Source organism: Astatotilapia calliptera, chromosome 20 (genome assembly GCF_964374335.1).
Source record: "Astatotilapia calliptera chromosome 20, fAstCal68.1, whole genome shotgun sequence".
NCBI lineage: Eukaryota > Metazoa > Chordata > Actinopteri > Cichliformes > Cichlidae > Astatotilapia > Astatotilapia calliptera.
Window position 1 is genome coordinate 25923954 of NC_137441.1, and position 22023 is coordinate 25945976.

Sequence of the window (22023 nt, forward strand, 5' to 3'; positions counted from 1 at the left end):
CCGGTCCCCACCACAGACTCAAACACGGCAAACTTCTTCAACCACCTACGAAAGTATCAGTTGAAAGAGCATGGAGAGAGTTTACGAATGAGAAGCAAAAAAGAGCTATCAGGTGGTAAAAAAATAAACCTTAGACTCAAATGTTAGAACAAGCTTTTCCCCGCAACACGCCGTGTAATAAATTCTCACAAAGAAAATGGCGGCCGTTAGAACTTACGTCTAAAAATATATAGTTTCATGCATCGGTCAAAACACTCAACTCCAGGAACATGACACCCAGCTGAAAACACAAGTCAAGATGCCGAAGATTCACTGAATTTACAGAAAATGGGAAATCTTTATGATATATATCATTATCGGGATAAGAAATGTTTATATGGGGATATGAGATTTTGGTCATATTGCACAGCCCTAATTGACACCTGTTCTTCTGGTTCTAGTTAATGTTCAACCGTCTGTTACCCACTATGGTGATTTTTTTTTTTTCTTTTCTTTTTTGTTTTTGTTTTTCAAACCAGTTTTTGTGAGACAGTAAACCTGTTCCTGAAGAACTGTGGGCTGCGATGGTACCTTCTAGTATGCTTTTATTTTAAATCCTTTGTGAATGTTCATCTGCTTTAGCACTTATCCAATTTGGGGTTGTAAGTGGGGGAGCTTGAACTTGTCCCAGCTGGCACTGGGTGTGAGGCGGGATTTACCCTAGAGAGGTTATCAGTCTATCACATCACTAATAGAGAGAGATCATTCAATCATCCATGCTCACATTCACACTTGCAACCATTTCAGAATCTCCAGTTAACTTAACACACGTGTTTTTGGACGGTGGCAAGAAATTCGAGGAAAGCCAAGCAGGCACATGCAAACTCCACACTGTGACCTGTGACATGATAAAAGCCAAGTAAAAACACCAAGGCTCCTTTCAGAAGCTTTATCTTTAGATGTTAGGGAAGTTGTAAATATCAGCTGGATTTTAAATTTCCCCTACCAGGGTCCAGTTTTTCAAAAGTAATCTGGTAGTATTAATCCAATCAGACAGGATCAAATCCTGAAATCTAGTTCAAAGGAACAACAGAATCATGTAATCAGATAGGATCAGGTGACCCAGCTAATTTTTTTTAATCCATATCAAATCTCTAGTTTGAACAGGATAATGATTATTGTGATCCAGAATATCAAGGATTACCATAATCCCTGATTCAGACTGGATTACAATGGAAAAAATAAACCAAAGTCAAAATCAAAAGGTTGTCAAGAAAGAAAACTAGAACTCTTAAACAGTGTTACAAGACTGTCAAACTGATACATGTCCTTTAAATGCAAAATTTAAAGGACACCTACACAGCCCCCCCCCCCCCCCCCAAAAAAAAAATAATTTTTTTTTTTACATAAAATTTCTTTTAGCAATATTACACCATGCTACATGTTGTTCTCCTCAATATTTTCAACTTGTCATGATATAAATACAATAATTCAAAGTAGATGCGTTCAAGTTAAAGTACTTGTAATCTGGGTTTGGTAATATTTAAAAGTCCGTACATGAATCAGAATGATCCTATTTAGTTCTTGTTTAAAACTGGCAAGTGACAAAACTGAGGCGCATTACATGATCTGTGGAAGTGCAAACAGCTTACCAAAACGAGGTAATTTTTATCTGGATTATACCTTTTCAGGTTCTAATTTCACTCCGGCTTTCCATCCTCGTGCCGTTAAAAACATATGAAAATGGCATTAGTTCAGTCTCCCAAAACAAGTCTTGAAGAGTCATTTAGATTCTTCAAACAGGAATTTTGCCAGTATCTTAATGTGGAAGACTTAGTTAGTTGTAATCATATTATTTTAATTTTCAGTTATTTGTCAAAACAAATGAGTATCTTTCAGTGATGACACAAAATTGACTACCAGATCATCCTTAAAACTTAAAAATGCAGATTTATGTTGCAGTGAAGAAGCTGAATATTGTTTGAATTCATTGGTTTTCTTTTACTGCTGCAAGTAAAACCACACTCCTGCACCTCGTGACCCACTAAAATGACCCACAACATTTCAGAATTAAATACCCCAACACCTTTTAGAGTTGTGTATAGTTCACACTTTTCCAAGATTAAACCTTCACTTATTTTTAATGTTAGTGTTAGAAAAATAAATTGTAAACTATTGTCAGTTTTAACAAGTTACCTACAAAACAGAGTTACTGTGAGAATAATTCTGTATTAATATATCTTTGGTGTATTTGCGCCATAGAGCGAGAATTTGATAGTTCATGCTTTGTCAAAATATGTTTTATAATGGTGGATTATTACTTTTTTTTTTTTTTTTTTGGTAGCACAAAATGTTACATTGTCCCAAAAATGGTGTTTAAAAAAAAAAAGAAGACTAGATTATGATGTTGGTATGATATCACCACATTTTGATACTTTGTTTTAGGTGCTAATTGGTGTTGTCTTTCCAAGGTGTGCACAAGTTGTGAGGACAATGCAGGAACTATAGGGTTTTGTGTGGAGTGTGGAGAGTGGCTGTGTAAAACCTGTGTGGAGGCCCACCAGAGGGTGAAAATCACAAAGGACCACAAAATTCGTACAAAGGAGGATGCTGATGCTGCGTCTGGTAAGACTCCGACTCTTACAGTGAAGTTTTGGCTGCTACTTAGTGAGGCTAACATTACAAAAGACTGAATGAGGCAAACAGTAGTTGACATGCAGTGTCTGTGGTAAAGCTGATTGGTTGTTGCCATGGTAATAGTGCTGCAGATCTCATGGATTCGATGGAACCCCTCAGGCTGGAGAGAGGATCCAATCTCTAGTTTTCTTATAGCTTCTGTCTTATTTTCTCTTTCTTTGCAGTCTTGTTTGATCTTCCATTGACTTGTGTTGTTTTGTTTGTTTTTTTTCCTTGTGGTCATTTTCACTCCTTGCCAGTATCACTATTTTCCTGAGTGTTCATGATGTCTTCTTCTGGTGTGTATTTACAGAGTCTGTCAGCACCTCAGAACAGAGGCCCGTTTTTTGCCCCATCCACAAGCAGGAGCCACTGAAGCTTTTCTGTGAGACATGTGACACTTTAACCTGTAGGGACTGCCAGCTGCTGGAGCACAAGGAGCACAGGTAGCTCAGCATGCACATGCCTTTTTCATCTGTCAGCTGCTTGTCTTTCAGCTTTCTTATGTGGTAAAGTGTCTCTATCTTGTGTGACTAATTGCACAGTGTGTTTTTGTTTTTACCCCAATAATCCTAACATTGGGCTACTGCAGTAACCCAGCACACTAAGGTTTAAGAATGATTGCCTACTTTGCTGGCAGCCACTGGTGTCTGGGCATTTTGCACCTCTTTCATATTGACACACCAAATTTAATGTACATACTGCCATGAGGCTTTAAAATGTTTTGTTTACAGGTTAGCAGGTTAGGATTCAGTAGTAATATAATGAGAATATTGTTTTTGTATCAAATTATGCTTATCAGTTTCAATTATTCCAAAGAGAGACTCACCTTTAGGAACATCAACCCTTTTTTCCATTATCTGCACAAAACTAATAAATCGTCTGCCCTCTAATTGAAAGTTGTTTGCAACTTGATGGTATCAAAGTCTATCTAGAACAACCGTTCCCACTCAGCAGCTATCTTAGCAACCCCCCAGGTATTTATCTACACACTTATTTTGAAGCAACTGTGAAAATGAATGAGGAGCGATACTTTTAATGTCAGTGGTCATAAAACAGGACATGAAAACAGGAATAGAATAACTTAATTAATAAATTAATTTTCCCCACAAGGGGAAATCCAAGCATGTGTAGCATGCTCCCCAAAGCTGGTGCCAGGAGTCCAGCGGTCCACCTAAACAAAGGGCTCTTATACTTAAACATATACAGAGTAGGTGTCCCTCCTATACCATAAATCAGTAAGAGAAGGTACGACCTCTCTCATGACCTTAGGATGTGTGTGCATGCCAGAACCCTGTGGAAGGCACACACAGTCTTTGCAGACTACTAAGGATCAGACATCCTATCAATATGCAATTGATTATATAACTCTAAGCATGTATGAGTATATATTTCTAAGCATAAATGACAATCCACAATATAAAACAGTCAGCGTCTCTGGCTTCTTCTGATGAGCTCTGAGCACATGTCTTGCTAATTCACTTTAAGGGTGCAATAAGCCAAGAAGAACGACAAGTAAACATGGTTCATGGTGATTCAACCTGCCATGAACCCTTATTTTGTGCGTGTATGATTTGGTGTTCTTTGAGTACTGTGTCATTTGTTCTTATATTTTTTTTCCTGATGTTATCTTTCAACTCCCAGGTACCAGTTTCTGGAAGAGGCTTTCCAGAACCATAAAAGCATCATTGACACCACTATGGCCAAATTACAGGAAAAGAAGAACTTTGTCCATTATTCTGTCTCTCAGGTGCAAAGCAGGTGCGACTTTTTCATAACCAGTGCTACCTGTTGACACAGTTGGGGGATGTATATACTTCTGGCTGGTATTTCTATGTAAATCATTTGTGTCCTCTTTTTGCTTACCTTAACCCAGGTTAAAAGAACTTAATGAGACACACAGGAAGGTGGAGCATGAGATCAAAATTGCAGTTTTTACTCTTATAAATGAAATCAACAAAAAGGGAAAGTCTCTGCTGCAGCAGTTGGAGGTAAGAGAATATTAGTGGAAGCTAGTCTGGATCAGAACTTAATAATTTGCTGCAAATTCATAATTGGTTTGGTGGAATGGATTGAAATTACAGCAGCAGTACTTGAACGAATTTATGAGAGCTCAGGCTGTGCCAGGCGACTCACTGTAACAGCGTTGAAACATAGTAATTTCACTGAAATTGCACAGTTAAAGACGTGTGGTTGGCAAAAGGCTTTTCGAGAGTTTTTATGTCTGGAGCCCGGCTCATAGATGCAAGCATTTTGTTAGCCGAACCTTTTTCACATTGTGTTTCTACACTTCATGTATTGTGCCTATTTTCTTATTTTTTTTCTTTGCTATTTTCTGTTAAACTCTACCGCAGTAACCCAGGCAACCTGCAGGGATTGTTAGATTTTAATCTAATCAAATCTAAGGATCTAATCCTTTTCCATGCATGTGCTTTATTTTTGCCTTGAGGGAGATTTGGCTTGATCATGACTTATTCATTCAGCTGGAGTGTTTAGACTCTTTGAGTAGCAATTTCTTAACCAATATAATCTCTCTTTTTGTCTTAGAGTGTGACCAAAGAACGCAGTATGAGGCTTGTGGCTCAGCATAAAGACACTACCCAACTGGCACAACAGATTCATCATGTGCTCAACTTCTGCCACTGGGCCATCACTACTGGCAGCAGCACAGCACTGCTCTACAGCAAGAGGCTGGTATGTTTCTCAAGAGCTCCAGATGATCAGCAGTGGAGATGGTGGAGCTAACTGTATGGCCTGAACAAAGCAGACTTGAAAAAGCATTGGATTTGGCTTTAAGCGGATGCCAAAGCCCCGTACATCCAAAGAATCATACTATATAAAGTGTTTGATCTTCTTTTAATGAATATTTTAGTCACATGACCTAATGATCGTGATCACGTGTGAATTGCAATTAATATAAGGAGGTAGGGTAGCTTATATGTTAGTGTTTTTATTGCCTGTGGTTCTATGTAATGGAGCAATTTAAGAAGAGTATTTTTGTCCCTGTTGTACCCTGCTGGCCAAGCTGTATTGATATAGTTGCAAAATTAATCCCCTTGTATGTGGATGGATGGCTCTGCCATGTGAATTTAACCGCCTAGCACAAGATAGCCAGCAAATGTGATAATTGAGATAAATTTGTTGTGGGATTGTTGAGTAATGCTCCCAAAGGGCCTGCTGATAAACATAATATTTGTTGCTTGCTTAGCCAGGCTCTGTAACTGAAGAACATTATTCTCTGTGTGTGCATGAATGCATGCAGATCCTGTATCAGCTACGCCAGCTCTTCAAAGTTAGACTGGAGCCAGCACCCCAGGCCAACGGAGTTGTGCGCTTCTTCTGTGACCCCACCTTCTGGGCCAAAAATGTGGTTAATCTAGGTGAGAGAAATGTATACCCAAATTATACCTCATCAACTACCATGTCAGTGCATTAAGTATTGATTTGTTCTAGTGAATATTTCGTCTAATGTTCTTACAAGCTGTTTATTTCTATGTGACAGACACTGCTCTAAGTAAATAAAGGGATCGTTTATTCCGTGTGCTTCTTTAAATTCAGCTCACTGGCCTCCATCCTCTTGTTTTAGGTAATTTGGTTATTGAGAAACCACCTCCACCTGCACAGCCGCCCGGCGCCGTGATGGTAAGCGGACCACCTATATCCCCAGTTCAAGGTCTCCCCAGCAAACACCCAGGACAGATCAACCTGGCACAACTCAGACTGCAACACATGCAGCAGGCAGCTTATGCACACCAGAAGCAGCAGCACCAACAACAACAGCAGCAACACCAGCAGCAAATACAGCAACAGATGCGCATTGCATCCAGGCAGGCAGGCCCATCCATGGTTCAGCAGCAGGTATGAAATCATTCCCAGCTAAGGGGCCATTTTGGAATAAACTGTAAATCTAGTGTAGCAAAAAATAATGTGTTACTAAACCTCTGTGTCAGCAGTGTGGATGGATGCTGCAATACCTCTTAAATACTTTTATTGGCTTCAAATCTGGCAAAAAACATTTACTTAGACAAAAAAGTTCAGTGAGACTTAATTTAAAAACATGTTTCCTGTTGGGAATAAGTAGAATTCTAGAAGTTTGAGAAGCTGTAGTAGTTGAAGTGTCTCCGTAGAATAAATGATTGAAGTGATTGCCATATGAGCATTAATCATCATCATTGACATGTCTCTGGCGACCATGTTTGCTAGAACAGGAGTCGAATATGTCTGTAAGGTTTGTTTTTGTTTTCCACCAGCCCCCAAGACTCATCAGCATGCAGCAGATACCACGAGGGCCTGGGGGTATGAATGGGGGGCCGGGCCCCCCATTGTACCCTTCCTCACACCATATGCGTCTACCTGGCCCATCGCCGGGTCGAATGCCCACCAGTCAGCCGAGACATAATGGACAGCAGTATCCTACGATGATGCAGCCGCAGCTACAGAGACAGGTCAGTACAAAACACACTCTAGTTTCACTACATGGAAATAGCTGAACAGGTGTAATTTTATTATGTAAGGCACATTTAGATTAATTTATTAAATGTGACTGGTAAACAGCTGTTTGACCAAAAATGCCATTCTTAATACCGTTCGTGTATAGATAGACAGAGCAAGGCTGATATTAAGCAGCCTGATAGCTGACTTAAGAAAGTAGTTTGAACAATATCCAGTATATTATTTGGGGGGGAGCCCCTGCAAGGACATGACAGGAGTGGCATCCAGTGTGCTCTGCTGTTGCAACCTATCTACCAGGTGGTCAGGTCTGCTTGCCTGAGCATCTAATAAATTGGAGTGTGTGTATGTAGTGTAGGAGTGTAAGTAAGAAAGTCTAGTATTAAAGAAATAAAGGCATTTTTGAGGTTAATAATTTTTAATATTCTCAAACATTATTAACCTCACCGTTTTTTCTATAAGACACTATCAGGACTTCCTAAACAATACAATTATGGATGTTTGTCCAGATTCAACCTTTACCAAAGAAAACATCAGCCCCACCTTTATCAGTCTGAGTTTAGACTGATCTTGATGGGTGTCTTTGTACCTCTGATTCGTTAAGCTAATGGGTTATTGTTGTCACCCTGGCGGGTCTGCCTCATGAACTCCCAAGTTAGTTAATGTGATAACTCCAGAACGAAATGACATATGAGTTTCAAATTGATGCCAAAGGTGTATCTACTAAAAATCTCTGACTAGTTTGAATATCATTGACCTGGGCCTCTAGATCAGCGAGTCACCAAATCTCATGAATGCAATAACTTGAGAACAAGCTGACGTAAGATTTTGAAGTTCATAGAAGTCTGAGGGGTACCACTGGCAACCGCCAGTATTTTTGTAAAAGTCATTGATTCATAGATGGATATTCATTTTAAATTAACAGCCGATGGTGCAGCCGTCTATCTTCACTCTTCTAATAGTAGCATGGTTAAATTACATCATTTAATCAAAGCTGAAGTTCAATTTGCAGTATGTGCAAGAAGAAACTGAAATAGAAAAATGTAACTACCATTTTCATGTAAGAATATAAAATATTAATAATCTAATTACACTGCAATATCCACTGATCACATTACATAGAAATCTCTTCATTTTTATGTCACCCACTAATATAAAAATGGACATAATTTCACAGATGCTACTTCTTTTTTTTTTATTGTGGGGCAAACAAAAGTTTCTGTAATCTATCAAATTATATGCAAGCCATATAGAAAATAAGGATAATATCTGTGAATGTCAGATTTTTATTTTTATTTTTTGTATAATCATCATTTAACCAGATGAGCCCAAAGAGAGCGGACCACTTTTTCCTTTTCTCTTTTTGAATCCAAATTCACTTCATCCCTTTCTTGCATTCTTACTTCAATGGTTTCAGACACCAGACTTGATATATTGTGTACTTGGCCGATTTGTGATGTGATGACACCTTTTAGTCATGCAGTTAACACTGGAAACAAGATTGAAGTCTCAACAAAGGTTCCTGTGAGGGAAACGGGCTGTTAGATGTGTATTTTCTGCCATCTGCTTTCATGTATGACTGTAACAGAATCACTAAAGCTTATCTGGGTGAATAGTGGCGTTAATTTAAGAAATGTAAACTCTGTAAATGTTAAGGTTTTAGCAAAATTCAAAAGCAAGTGTTGTGTATATATGTGTGCACTATTAAATGTAATATTTATTTTCTTTTTTTGCTAAAATGCATAACGTATTTTATAGAAGCACAAGGAATTCACCTTCAGGAGAAAATTGACATTTATTTTCGTCAATTTTCGTGCATTAAAAGATTATTGTCTCCTTAAAATAAGAAATCTGCTGTTGGATGATGTTGGATATAAAGCCCTACATAAATACTTATTTAGTTGTGAGTAGAGCTGCTGGATTGTGACCAAAATCGTGGTTATTGTGGTCGATGTTAAGACCATGAATAAGTAAGGCAATTATTGAGTCTCTTCTTTGACTTTGGCTTTAAGAGATGCTACTAGTGTAGCATTGTGGTTAGCACTTTGAGTTTTCATGTTCTCCTTGTGTCAATTTGGGTTTCCTCTGCGCACTCATGCTTCCTCCCACATGCATATTAGGTTAATTGGCGATTCTAAATTGCAGTAGGTGTGATGTGAGTAAAAGATCACCTGTCCCTCTGTATTAGCTTGTCACAGACCTGTCCAGCGTGTACCCTGCCTCTCTACCTGCAGCCTCCCTGCAATGAACAATGAGCAATGAACTGCTCTTTAACAGTAGATTTCCTTGAACTGAAAATAAAATTGAATATAAAAATATAAATAATAAAACTCAAAAAAGCCTGTAAATTGAATTCTATATGATGCATGCATTGCAGGGTATAACTGGGTTTTTAGAGAAGGTTGAAAAGCCACTGTTAAAGGAAAGGAACACGTTAGATTTTTAACAGATACACATGTAAAAACCTTTTCTCGTAAATTTAACAGTCTTATTCATTCAGAAAAGCAGCGAAACATTTTTTTTGTCCTGAAATGAATGCAGTTAATTGATTTTTAGAATAATTAAGCCAGGGTTATTATATAAAGTCCATTTAAAACTGTTTGTCATTCAGGTTTTAATTTCAAATTTAGCTGTGCTATTATGGAAAAATGAATTTTTAAATTCAATTTTCTACACACAAATGATAATTAAATTTGATGAAGTATAACATCCAAACACACCATTAATGATTCCTTGAAAAGGAAATCTGAAACTGTTGTTCCAGAGAAGGCTGCAAAGGACTTCCTCAGCTCTGCTTAACACTACCTCTCCAGTGTATCTGTACACATTAATTTTCTTGAATACCATTTACTGTATAAAATACCATTTACAATATAAAAATGTACATTTGCTGCCTGCATGCACGACTAGGTAAGAGAAGCTCCACTATATCCAGCCCCTTTTTCTTTGTGTCCAGATGTCTATAGAATCTGAGATGAGCCACCAAAGGTTTCGTTTCTTACTACAATCAGGGGTTTGGCACTTTTTTCTTACTTTGTCATTAATTTGTCTTGTGCAGCATGTGTGGTCATTCAAATGCATGATGATGCAGCAATGTTGTTTGCACAACAAAGATTTCTTTTTTTCTTATTTAAACCTCAGTGAGTGACCTGCTTCCCTCCTCTCCTCCCTCCTTTTCCTCTATACTTTCCCTTCTCTTTTTCCATGTAGCATTCTAATCCAGGGCATGCAGGACCTTTTCCGGTTGCATCCCTGCATAATGCCAATCCCACGAGTCCCACCAGTGCTAGTATGGCCGGCGCCCACGCACACCGTAGCCCTGTAAACCCTGCCATGGGTCCTATTGAGCTCATCCCATCCGTCACCAATCCCGAGAACCTGCCCTGCGTACCTGAGATCCCTCCCATTCAGGTAAGCACATTTTATTGTTGTTCAGTTTTCAAAATAAAGTTGATTAACAATCAACATTTCTTTACATTACATTTCATTACATTGTTTTTTTTTTTTTTTAATCAGTATAAATTATATAAAATGTGTTAACTCCATCCATCCATCCATCCATCTTCATCCGCTTTATCCGAGGCCGGGTCGCGGGGGCAGCAGCCTAAGCAAAGAGGCCCAGACCGCTCTCTCCCCAGCCACCTCCTCCAGCTTATCCGGGGGAATACCAAGGCGTTCCCAGGCCAGCCGAGAGATATAATCTCTCCAGCGTGTCCTGGGTCTGCCCCGGGGCCTCCTCCCGGTGGGACATGCCTGGAACACCTCACCCAGGAGGCGCCCAGGGGGCATCCTTGTCAGATGCCCGAACCACCTCAGCTGGCTCCTTTCGATGTGGAGCAGCAGCTGCTCTACTCTGAGCCCCTCCCGGATGGCCGAACTTCTCACCCTATCTCTAAGGGAGAGGCCAGCCACCCTTCGGAGGAAGCTCATTTCTGCCGCTTGTATCCGCGATCTCGTTCTTTCGGTCACTACCCACAGCTCGTGGCCATAGGTGAGGGTAGGGACGTAGATCGACCGGTAAATTGAGAGCTTCGCTTTTACACTCAGCTCCCTCTTCACCACGATGGACCGGTGCAGCATCCGCATTACTGCAGCTGCAGCCCCAATCCGTCTGTCGATCTCCGGCTCCCTTCTCCCATCACTCGTGAACAAGACCCCGAGATACTTGAACTCCTCCACTTGGGGCAGGAACTCATCCCCGACCCGGAGTGGGCACTCCACCCTTTTCCGGCTGAGAACCATGGCCTCAGATTTGGAGGTGCTGATCCTCATTCCCGCTGCTTCACACTCTGCTGCGAACCGTTCCAGTGCGAGCTGGAGGCCCTCACCCGATGAAGCCAACAGAACCACATCATCCGCAAAAATCAGAGATGAGATTCTGAGGCCACCGAAGCGAAAGCCCTCCGCCACTTGGCTGCGCCTAGAAATCCTGTCCATAAAAATTATGAACAGAACCGGAGACAAAGGGCAGCCCTGGCGGAGCCCAGGAACGGGAACGAGTCCGACTTATTGCCGGCAATGCGAACCAAGCTCTTGCAACGGTCGTATAGGGATCGAATGGCCCGTAGCAATGGGCCAGACACCCCATATTCCCGCAACACCTCCCACAGGACACCCCGAGGGACACGGTCGAATGCCTTCTCCAAGCCCACAAAACACATGTAGACTGGTTGGGCAAACTCCCATGCACCCTCGAGTATCCTCGAGAGGATAAAGAGCTGGTCCAGTGTTCCACGACCAGGACGAAAACCGCATTGTTCCTCCTGTATCCGAGGTTCGACTAACGGACGAACTCTCCTTTCCAGCACCCTGGCATAGACTTTCCCAGGGAGGCTGAGGAGTGTGTGTTAACTCTTTGTTAGGAAATTGTGTATCGCAGCACTAAAAAAAACGCAAATAGTTGCGCAATAAATATTAAAATGTATAAAGTTTGTATATGTTGTTTTCTGGTTGTATAATTGTTAGAGTGAATTGTTAAATGTTGTCATTTTTATGCTTACCATCTCTACATTGTTTTAACTCTGTGATGAAAGGAATTCATTCACCCAGATTCTCGAGGTTCTGGGCGGGGGCTGTAGTGTTTTATCACAGGCACATCCTATCTGGAAGATCTGTTTCTTGTGATGTTGCTTCCTGCTTTTATGACCCTTTTGGTCAGCAGGAGGTATCTCACACACACACACGCACACAGATGTTTACACATACACACGCATAGTGCCTTGTCTTTGTAACCATTTGGGGGTTTTACGTGGGTGGTGCTTTTGCTGTGATGTGTATTGTGTGAACTGTTTTCCCAATAAAAGGCAGCAAGCGGAGGCCATCGTTGGGGTCATTTTGTGGTAGACGCCAACGAGGCCTCCCTTGCAAGTACATCGATCGATCGCTGACTGTTTTGTTTTCTTCATGATGAATAAGTCTCTAAACCAGCGGGGCTTGTGGAAACACAGACCCAACAATAATCACTAGCACTGAAAGATGTTTAATATCTGTGAAGCTTAGATTAAAAAAACTCATAAATTAGATATTTGAAAACATGATGAGCAATGTGTGAATTTGTATAGTTACATAAAATGTGTCATGTGACCAGGAATGGTAAAGTTAGTTGCGATTACATGTGTCTGTAGCTGGTGGTGTTTACCTTGGTTGGATATCACTATTTCATTATTTGTTTATTTTTATTTTTGGCCTCTTCACTAACTTTTCTCTATCGCTCTACTTTTTTTGTAGTTGGAGGATGCAGGTACCAACTACCTTGGAGACCTTATGTATCGCGGGATCACAGCCAGCAAGCTTCAGCTGGGTTCAGTGGACATGAACCCCTCACCCGGACTATCCACACACTCTCCTGGATCTTCAGGTATCCGCATGTCTTTTTAAAATATCATTTAATGTTTTATTTGTAACGTTGTTGCAGTTTTAAATCACATACAGTCTATGGGATATTCGGGCGGCATTAATAGCTTTGGATTTTTAGCCTTTGATCTAAATGACACTGATTTTTTTTTTTTCTTCTTCTTCTTTCTTTTCTTTCCCTGCTTAAGTGCTGTGTACATGTTGAAGAGCTTTAATGTGTACCCAGAGAAAGAGGTGATCATGGATGTTTTGTTCCTTGTTTCATTTATGTCTGCAGGTGTGTCTAATTCCCATACGCCAGCACGGCCTTCCAGCAACTCCAGCACAGGCAGCAGGGGCAGGTAAGACAACATAAGTCAAAATTTTATTAGCAAGGAGAAAGGATTTACAAGTGTTTCCATGACCTTTAGCATAGTGTTGGGTCCATAATAATGTAAAATTTTTCATTTATATCATTTACATCTGTAGCGATAATATAATCATATAAGATCTACAATATGAATATATTGTGGTATTATTTTAATATTGAAAGAACTGTGTGGGAAAATGCTTTTTATATGTGCAGTAATCAGCTCAAAAGTAATTGGACTAATCGACACTAAACCGGTCCAGCTTAGGTACAAAAAGGGGTCGTTTAGATTAAGATTGAATCCTGATGCTGTGAGGAGCTTAAGTAAAAATCTGCTGTGGATGTATTGACTATTGTTTCTGTTTTATGGCAAAATCATTCACTCAGGAGAAAATGTCCTGATAAATGGGTGTGATAAATTGCTTTGTAAAGAAAATGACTGAACAGAACAGTCAACAATGCTTGATGAGTTGTTGTTTGTACAAAGATGTGAAGTAGAATTGTGGATTTTGGCTGATGCAATAAAAAAGCTACCTCTGTAAAAATGATGGACAAAGAAAACTGTGGAGGATAAATAGCAACTACTCTTTGTACCATCTCATCTTTCAAGATAAGCGGTGTTTCTGTTATAGTTTGGGCAATCAGTGGAAATGCTCGCACACTGATGATTTTAGTGCCGATGGAGGCAACAGGATGAATGCACAGGATGAGTGTACAGGAGTCTGCTGTGTGCTGAGATTCAGACAAATGTATTAAAACTAATTGAAGGACTCTTTAGCATCTTTGAAATGCTGACAACACAACCACATTAAAACAAATACATCTTACTGGCTGATTTAGTCACCTGTTGAAAGTCTGAGCTGCACTCAACTTGATATAAGATGATGCTCCTATCAGAGCATCACCAGAAAACAAATAGTGTCTCCTCTGTAGATCCAGGGTTTCAGGAAGTCTTTGCTTCTCCTAGGCAAGATGTATTAAAGGTGCTCTATTTCACAGTGTTTTCACTGTTAAATGTGATGTTAAATTTGGCAACTGTAATTTTAATCTTTGCTATGTTATTTACATCTTAACATGAGAACTGTATGTGGTCTGGAACGGGAGTCAGACAACTTTGCATTTTCCTTCTTGTATCTCCATTCTTCTGATTCAGAAATCGTGCGTTTTTGTTCTGCATTTATTAATAGAAAGGTTTGTTTGGACAGAGAAAATAAGAGTGCAGAACAAATAAAAGTTATTTCAAATGAAATAACCCTCTCTAGCCTATCTATTTAAAAATAATGCTTTACAAAAACGACTGGGTCAGAACAAAATTCATGTTCTTTTCCAGTTATGCAGGTTTATTCATAAGTCAATTATATATAAATGAGGAAGCATGATAAAATTTGGTTTGTTTTTATCTGTTTCAGCTGTAGTTCTGCAGGAAGGGGAGGGCCAGGAGGTGGAGCAGCAGTGGAGCAGGTGACGGTGAAGCAGGAGCCTGGTACAGATGACAGCTATAGCTGTCCAGCTTCTTCTCTGAAGACAGAGCGGGGGAAAGATGCTGGAAGGAGTGCCTGCATGGTATGATATATACAGTTGTAATGTGATAATATCATATTGCAGTACAGCACTGCAAATTCAACAGAAAAGTGATATGATAACACTGTTGACAAAGCTGTATTTAGTTAGAGTAGTGTCTTTATTTTGTCAAATATTGTCGTTTTGCATTAAAACACTGCTTTGTGTGTGCTTTTCCCCTGAAGATGAGCAGTCCAGAGAACAGCCCCCATCCTGTAGTGGGAGCTGTATCTGCAGGCCAAGACGCTCTCAAGGCTCTAGGCGAGCGCATCAAAACGGAACCTCAGTCTGAGACACCTTGTTCTGGACTCAATGACTCCAGTACAGCCGCGTCATCTTCTTCCACAACCACAATGACCTCCACTACCTCGTCAGCCACAGAGAGCAGCAGCACCACGACAGTCGCTCCACTCACTAATGGAAACTCAAATAAGGGGGGAGAAACCAAAAGGAGTGAGGCTTCTACTGGAACCGGGAATGTTGAAGGGAAAGAGGATGACCCAAATGAAGACTGGTGTGCTGTTTGTATCAATGGCGGTGATCTGCTGTGCTGTGACCGGTGCCCCAAAGTGTTTCACATGAAATGCCATGTACCCACCATAAAAATATTTCCAAAGTAAGTGATTACAATGGAGTTTTATTTTATTTTATTGATTGGACGTCCCCTAAAAAAAGATTACAGATCTCCCAAATGCTTTAGATTAAAATCTTATTTTTACAAGGTCACTCTGTGAAACATAGATGCAATAAAACTTCAAAAGCACAATAAATTAAAATAAAAAGTAGTTGGGTGGATTTCAGGAAGTCACAGATGCAACAGAAAAAAGAAAGACATTAGTAATATAATAGCCGAATAATAGTCACAGGCTGTGATACCAGCAGACGCGTTGATCTCTTTAAACCCCCAAACACACTTCCATGCGATTCTGAATGTGCTGTGTGTTATTTGTGTGTCACAGGGGCGACTTTCTCTGCACGTTTTGTCGGAGTATAACCAACCCTGAAATAGAGTACTGTGATGATAGCAGGAAGGGCAAAGGAGAGCCGGGCCTGAGTGCTGAGGACCAAAGGGTCAGTAAAACAACCACAGTAATCCACATTGATGTGACTGATACAAGGCAACTAATTCTCTCTTCTTACGTCCTCAGAAATGTGAACGCCTCCTGCTGTACATCTTCTGTCATGAGCTCAGCGTGGGCTTTAGGGAACCTGTTCCTAGCTCTGTAAGTAGCACTGTGTCAGCTGTGCTGCACCACCATTGCTGCTGTGAAGATTCTACTTCCTTGTGTTGTTAGCAAAATTTAATTGTTCCTCATTTCGTGTGTTGTTTGACATTAACTCCTGTATTTTCTGTTTTTCTTCCAAAATTAATAAATGTCCGATTATATGGGCTCAAAATGTGGTCATAAATATTTTGTACTTGTAAATCGGTTTTGTACTTGTAAAAAAGATTTGTATGTGAAAAAAAAAAAAATTTGTGCGTGTGTAAAAAAGATTTGTGCGTGGACTTAGCCAAAAAAACCCTGCAAGTTACAACTACGAATTTTGACCCTATTTTTCTTCCTTTCATCTGATTGGTGAATGTCATGTCAATCACAAATGTAACAATCCAATCAGAGAACAGATGGGTTTGGCTGTCGGAGGGGCGCTTTTTTTGAACTGCAGGTCTTTGAAGGGAATAAATGCCCTTTTACATGCCAACCCAGCGTTTTCCTTCATCACCACGAAGGAAAAAAGTGTGGTCGTCCGAGTTTGGTGATTTTTGTGTCACAGGACTACGTGTTTAATACAGGGACTTCCACAGCCTTTTCAACAGCGCTGCGGACCGCGGGGTGGGGGCGGGCAGTGTTTTGGAAATGACAGTCTTCATTACAAAGCTTTCTTCGTTATGAATTAGCATACATGTTTTTATTGAACATTTAAAGAACTAGCAAAAAAACACCACAAACTATTGTAGTTCACATAAAGTCAGAGATAAAAACGACAAGGAGCAGGTGCATCTAGCACAGGTAGAGCTGCTGTAAAAACTCAGAGCTCAGCAGCCAGCAGCAAATTCTGGATCCTTTGCTTTTAGTTAGCAGTTAGCATTAGCAGCACATCCTGCGTCCGATGTGAAAGTACTTTTATGCTGCGCGCTGTGACTCACAGCAATGGTCCCGGGTCAGCCCTGGCGTTGTGTTAAACTAATCCTAAAGTAATAATGTATTTCTAACCACTGATATACCACAACTTTTTCCTTTCAACAGCTGCTGAAAGTAAGGGGACCTAACTGCTATCGGATATTTATATAGAGATTACCCTTCAAGGACCTGCAGTTCAAAAAAGTGCCCCTCCGACAGCCAAACCCATCTGTTCTCTGATTGGATTGTTTAATTTGTGATTGACATGACATTGACCAATCAGCTTAAAGGAAGAAAAATAGGGTCAAAATTCGTAGTTGTAACTTGCAGGGGTTTTTTTGGGCTAAGTCCACACACAAATCTTTTTTACGCATACAAATCTTTTTTACGCATACAAATCTTTTTTACGCACACAAATCTTTTTTACGCACGCACAAATTTTTTTTACAAATACAAATCTTTTTTTACGCACGCACAATTTTTTTTTTTTTTACACATACAAATCTTTTTTACAAGTACAAAATATTTATGACCACATTTTGAGCCCATACGATTACTGTAGAACTGACGGTAGCTTGTGGTCTCAGTGGATACACTTACCCCACTTTTTTGCTTAAAATTTTTTTTTCTTACAATTTTTTTTTCTGATGTATTGAAAAATTTCTGTTCTTGTCAGGCTCTTATTACCACATATAGAACCACCTTTTATATTTTTAACTGATTCTTCGGGAGGGATCTTCCTGTGTTCTGGTGGTTTGCAGCACATGCCAATGTGACCACAGCATTTATATGTCCCAGCCACCTGCCTTTTGCAGGTCTTCCTCTTTGCTTTCGCCTCACATTTCTTACCTGTCCTTACTGTCAAGCTGCAAATACAGGCAGAAATGCTGAAAGAAAAAGTTTAACATTTTAAAAGTGAAGTGGTATTTTGATTTTCATGGCCAGAGGCCATCTAAAAACTGAGGTTGTCCTCTCATTGCTCTTTCTTGTCCTTAGAATTTTAGAAATTTAGAAGTTACGACACTAGGTCCAAAGGGTATGATCTCCTGCGACAGATATCAAAATCCACACAAGTTTGTGTAAAGTAATGTATTTGTACCGTATTATTTCACATGTTCTTTGGCATGTATTCGGTATAAGTTACTCAAACATGCTGTGCTAATAATGGGTTTCATTTTGCTGTATGCCCATTTATATTGGACTGCACTATAGCATGGCTGCAATTTACTGCTACCACAGTTGTGGGTTATGACAGTGTTTAAATGCATCTTTGTTTCTAAACGTCTGATCTGCTGTTGGGGTTTGGGGAAATCTCTAAATTCTAAAATCTTTACAATCTAAAAACGTTGTTTACGTCTCACCAAAAGAAAAATATTTGGAGTCATGTGAAATAATTTGAGATGTTATCTGACCTGCTTTTTTAGGTACCCAACTATTACAAGATAATCAAGCAGCCCATGGACCTAAAGAAGGTGAAGAAGAAGCTGCAGCTGCGGAATTCCCAGTACTACCAGTCTGTCCAGGAGTTTGTGTCCAATATGCGCCTGGTCTTCAAAAACTGTGCGAAATACAACGAGGTGAGCAGCATGAGTCTTGAGACTGCTTCAGGGAATGGCATCTGCTTGTGTGTGCATGCAGACGTGGGTTAGACTGATATGGTTTGATATTTGAATTGCCTGCCGATTCAAAAAATTGAATTATTTGACCATTTTCATGGTCAAACAATAAAAGGCAAACCGTCATATTTGTCTAACCTGATTATGAACACTGCCTGGTATTTCGAGGGGAAATTGGGTGTTTAGGTAGAGTGTGTTCAGTTTCGTACACTAACACTGGCTGTTGAAGGATGGAGTGAGTGTCACTGTGCTCTTTTTACACTGGCTGTTGAAGGATGGAGTGAGTGTCACTGTGCTCTTTTTACACTGGCTGCAAGAACACCGTGTGACTGTTAACACCGTCTGCGTTATAATGAAACCCCACATTTTTGTTTTTTAATGGATGGCTGTGATTACCTGTTTATTTTTAATACAGTTCACATAATGTTCATCTACATTCTCCTTAGGAGAAATAATGCATTTTTACACATGGATGTATTTATTTTTGTTGTTTCGTGGCACTGAAATGCTGGTGGTTTATCAGGAAGTCTGGACTACAGTTCTGGCTAATATTGACTGTGAACACTGAGCCTTGTAGCATGGCTTCACTATATAGATGCAGTGTAATATAATGTGACTGAAATTAACAGCAAGTATGGTTCTCATCTGTGAAGGATGTTGGTCAAAACATCATGTGATTAGCTGGAATGTAATACTTTCTGGTTTTCAGTGAGAGTTGCCAAATATCAGTGAGTCATTCCAGTGATTATGATAGTCGCAAAATATAAAGTTAGGTCATTCATTTATAGTTTATCGTTTTTGGCATTTTTTTTTTGTCTTCATTTGGATAGAAGTGAGCTGGGAAACGGGGAGAGTCAGGAAAGAGGAAAATGGTAAAGGTGTGACCAGCTAGGAATTCACTGCTGCTTGATGGCATATGTGCCCATGTTAAATGCTGTGGTCGCTTCCAAAGATACATTTATTACATACCAGTGGTTGAGACATCAGAGATGCGCTTCTGTTAGAGAAAGAACACCAGTTTAAAAAATGTATGGGATGCTGTGTAACAAAAAAACCAAAACAAAATGCATTTATTTGTAAATCTCATAAACCCATGTTTCATTCACAATGGAACATAGAAAACATAAAATGTTTAAACTGGGACTTATTTTCTCATTTTCAATTTGGTGTCAGCAACAGGTCTTATTCCTCTCCCATTCCTCTCCCCAACATCCAGCAGCAGCTCTCCTCAGTTCTCATATGTTTGCAGATTCTTGTTGAAACACGAGGGGATGCTAGACAGTGGTAAACATGGTCCTGTCCTAACTTTCTTTTTTTCTTTTTTCTTTTTTTAAAAAAAAAAAGATGTGTTGCTACCATCAAATTCAAATTGAGCTAATATTGTTTTGTGGAACAGTAAAATGCCTCAGTTTGAACATTTGATGTTTTCTGTGTTTCACTGTTTGTGTTTATGAGATTTACAAATAACTCTCATTGCATTCTGTACGATTTACATTTTAATGTAAACTTACATTGAAATTGGGGCTTTAAAACAAGAAATGTGACTGTTGTTGATACAGGAAAAAAGATGCCAGAGAGCTAAACTTGTATTCACTAAAGTTATCACTAGCTGCGTGTGGCTTCCTGTATCCTGTGCGATCTTTACCTGCTGTTAATTTCTGCAGTAATGGGGATACGCACTTTTGTATTCGAGCACAGAAGGCCCGAACAGATTTCTGATCTGTTATTATGTTACCTGCCTATGCTGTGAACTCTTTTCTTTCCCCCTGCTGCTTCACTGTCTTTGTTGTAATGTTATTGCCCCTTTTTAGATGTCTCGAATAATCCAGGTTTATGATGAGGAGAAACAGATTAATACACAGGTAAGCCGTTTCAAATGGAGTGCAGATCTCCTGCCCCCTCCCACTGAGGCTCCAAGAAAAGTTGTACCCCTTTATTAAAGAGAAGAGAATTTCCTTAGATGATGTATGAAGATTAAAGTGTCATTTTGACTGCGCACTGTTTAGAAAAGTATGTCAGATGAGAGGGTGTTTGGAGAATCAAAATAAATCTGTTTAAAAGTGTTTCTGTTTGACTGTTGATGGCTTTAAGTCTGTTTAGTTTTATCGTGTAAGCCATAGAGCATCCAGTGCCTATCTACTACTTTTTTTTTATTGTTTGTTTGTTTGTTTGTTTGTTTGTTTGTTTGTTTGTTTGTTTGTTTGTTTGGAAAGGGTGGAGGCTGTTACATTTCGGCTTTTTTGTTTCTATTTGACATGCACGTGTGTGCCTTGTGCATATAGTGAGCGTCTGAGGATTTCAACAACCTTTAAATAGTCAGATACTATATTTGACCCTACTGGCTGATTAGATCACTAAAACTTTGCAACTTCCATTTATTGTGGGAATGCTTCAGGGAGCCACAGTGGGACAGGGAGGCAGGAAATCCTTGCTCTGTACATCAAGGTTGAGCCGGGGTTACCCCGCCATCAGGAGTCTTAACCAGATCTAATTTGTCTCCTCATTCTCCTCTTCCCCTTCCCGCTTCAACCTATTCATTCTTTCTGCCCAATGGCATTCTCACACAATCTTCCTTCATGTCACTCCTTTTCCCACCTCCTCCTCTTCCTCCTCTGACAGGTGGGATCAGAGATGGCGATATCCGGCAAGGCAGTGAGCCTGTACTTTGAGGAGAAGTTGCAGGAGATCTTCCCAGGCCAAAGCTTTCCTGAAACAGCTGAACCCGAATCTCCGCAAGAAAAAGAAAAGGAGGACGACAATACAGACGACTCCGAGGACGACTTCATACAGCCCCGACGCAAACGGTTGAAAACGGATGAGAAAGTGGTCCACATCAAGTGAGACCCTCATCACGAAGGAAATGAGAGAAGTGAAAAACTGCCTTCCTCATATCCCACACTTCTCTTTGGAGAAAGGAAACACAAAAAACAGATGAGAGATTCTGTAAAAGAAGCTTGGTTTATTTCATCCTTGGCTTTTGAAAGAATTACTCTCAACTACACTAGACATCTGCTTTTCTGAGAACTCTTTACGGACTGAAAGATGGAAGAGCTGCATTCCCTTATTATTTCATGGACATTCAGATTCGCTTGGAAAGATTTTGAAGTAGAACTTGTTTTGCAGTAGTTAGGAAAAGGTTGTTTCTTTTCTATCATCCGTTTTCATATGTAGATTTGTTGTGACAATTGCTTTATAAAAACAAAGAAACCCCCTGTTCTGTTTAATGTATTAAATATATACTTTGACAAGAAGCCTACCAAGTATTTGTATGACTTTGTGGAAACGTTGTGTAAATAAGAGAATCTAGCTCACTGAAGGTGTTCCTGCCGTATTAATGTTTGGGTGCGTCATCAATAAAACCTGTTCTTGAAATATAACAAAGAGAATGTGTTGTGTGGAATAGATTTGAGGTTATCAGAGT

General features: G+C 39.8%; 1 protein-coding gene across 4 annotated transcripts in view; it reads left to right on the top strand.

Moving 5' to 3' along the window:
* The window catches only part of trim33 (tripartite motif containing 33), a 31882-nt gene extending 9899 nt beyond the window's left edge, over positions 1 to 21983 (top strand). The window contains exons 3-21 of one of the 4 annotated variants that reach the window (XM_026153261.2): positions 2451 to 2604; positions 2969 to 3101; positions 4300 to 4416; positions 4532 to 4646; positions 5203 to 5349; positions 5918 to 6035; positions 6242 to 6513; positions 6906 to 7100; positions 10061 to 10117; positions 10315 to 10515; positions 12832 to 12961; positions 13235 to 13298; positions 14716 to 14869; positions 15052 to 15482; positions 15826 to 15937; positions 16015 to 16089; positions 18411 to 18563; positions 20414 to 20464; positions 21222 to 21983. In XM_026153261.2, coding sequence (XP_026009046.1) covers positions 2451 to 2604; positions 2969 to 3101; positions 4300 to 4416; positions 4532 to 4646; positions 5203 to 5349; positions 5918 to 6035; positions 6242 to 6513; positions 6906 to 7100; positions 10061 to 10117; positions 10315 to 10515; positions 12832 to 12961; positions 13235 to 13298; positions 14716 to 14869; positions 15052 to 15482; positions 15826 to 15937; positions 16015 to 16089; positions 18411 to 18563; positions 20414 to 20464; positions 21222 to 21443 — 2901 coding nt within the window. In that variant the 3' untranslated portion in view covers positions 21444 to 21983. The remainder of the gene's footprint in view (positions 1 to 2450; positions 2605 to 2968; positions 3102 to 4299; positions 4417 to 4531; positions 4647 to 5202; positions 5350 to 5917; positions 6036 to 6241; positions 6514 to 6905; positions 7101 to 10060; positions 10118 to 10314; positions 10516 to 12831; positions 12962 to 13234; positions 13299 to 14715; positions 14870 to 15051; positions 15483 to 15825; positions 15938 to 16014; positions 16090 to 18410; positions 18564 to 20413; positions 20465 to 21221) is intronic. The other 3 variants (XM_026153262.2, XM_026153263.2, XM_026153264.2) reach the window with 3 other exon arrangements.
* The last annotated feature ends 40 nt before the right edge of the window (positions 21984 to 22023 follow it).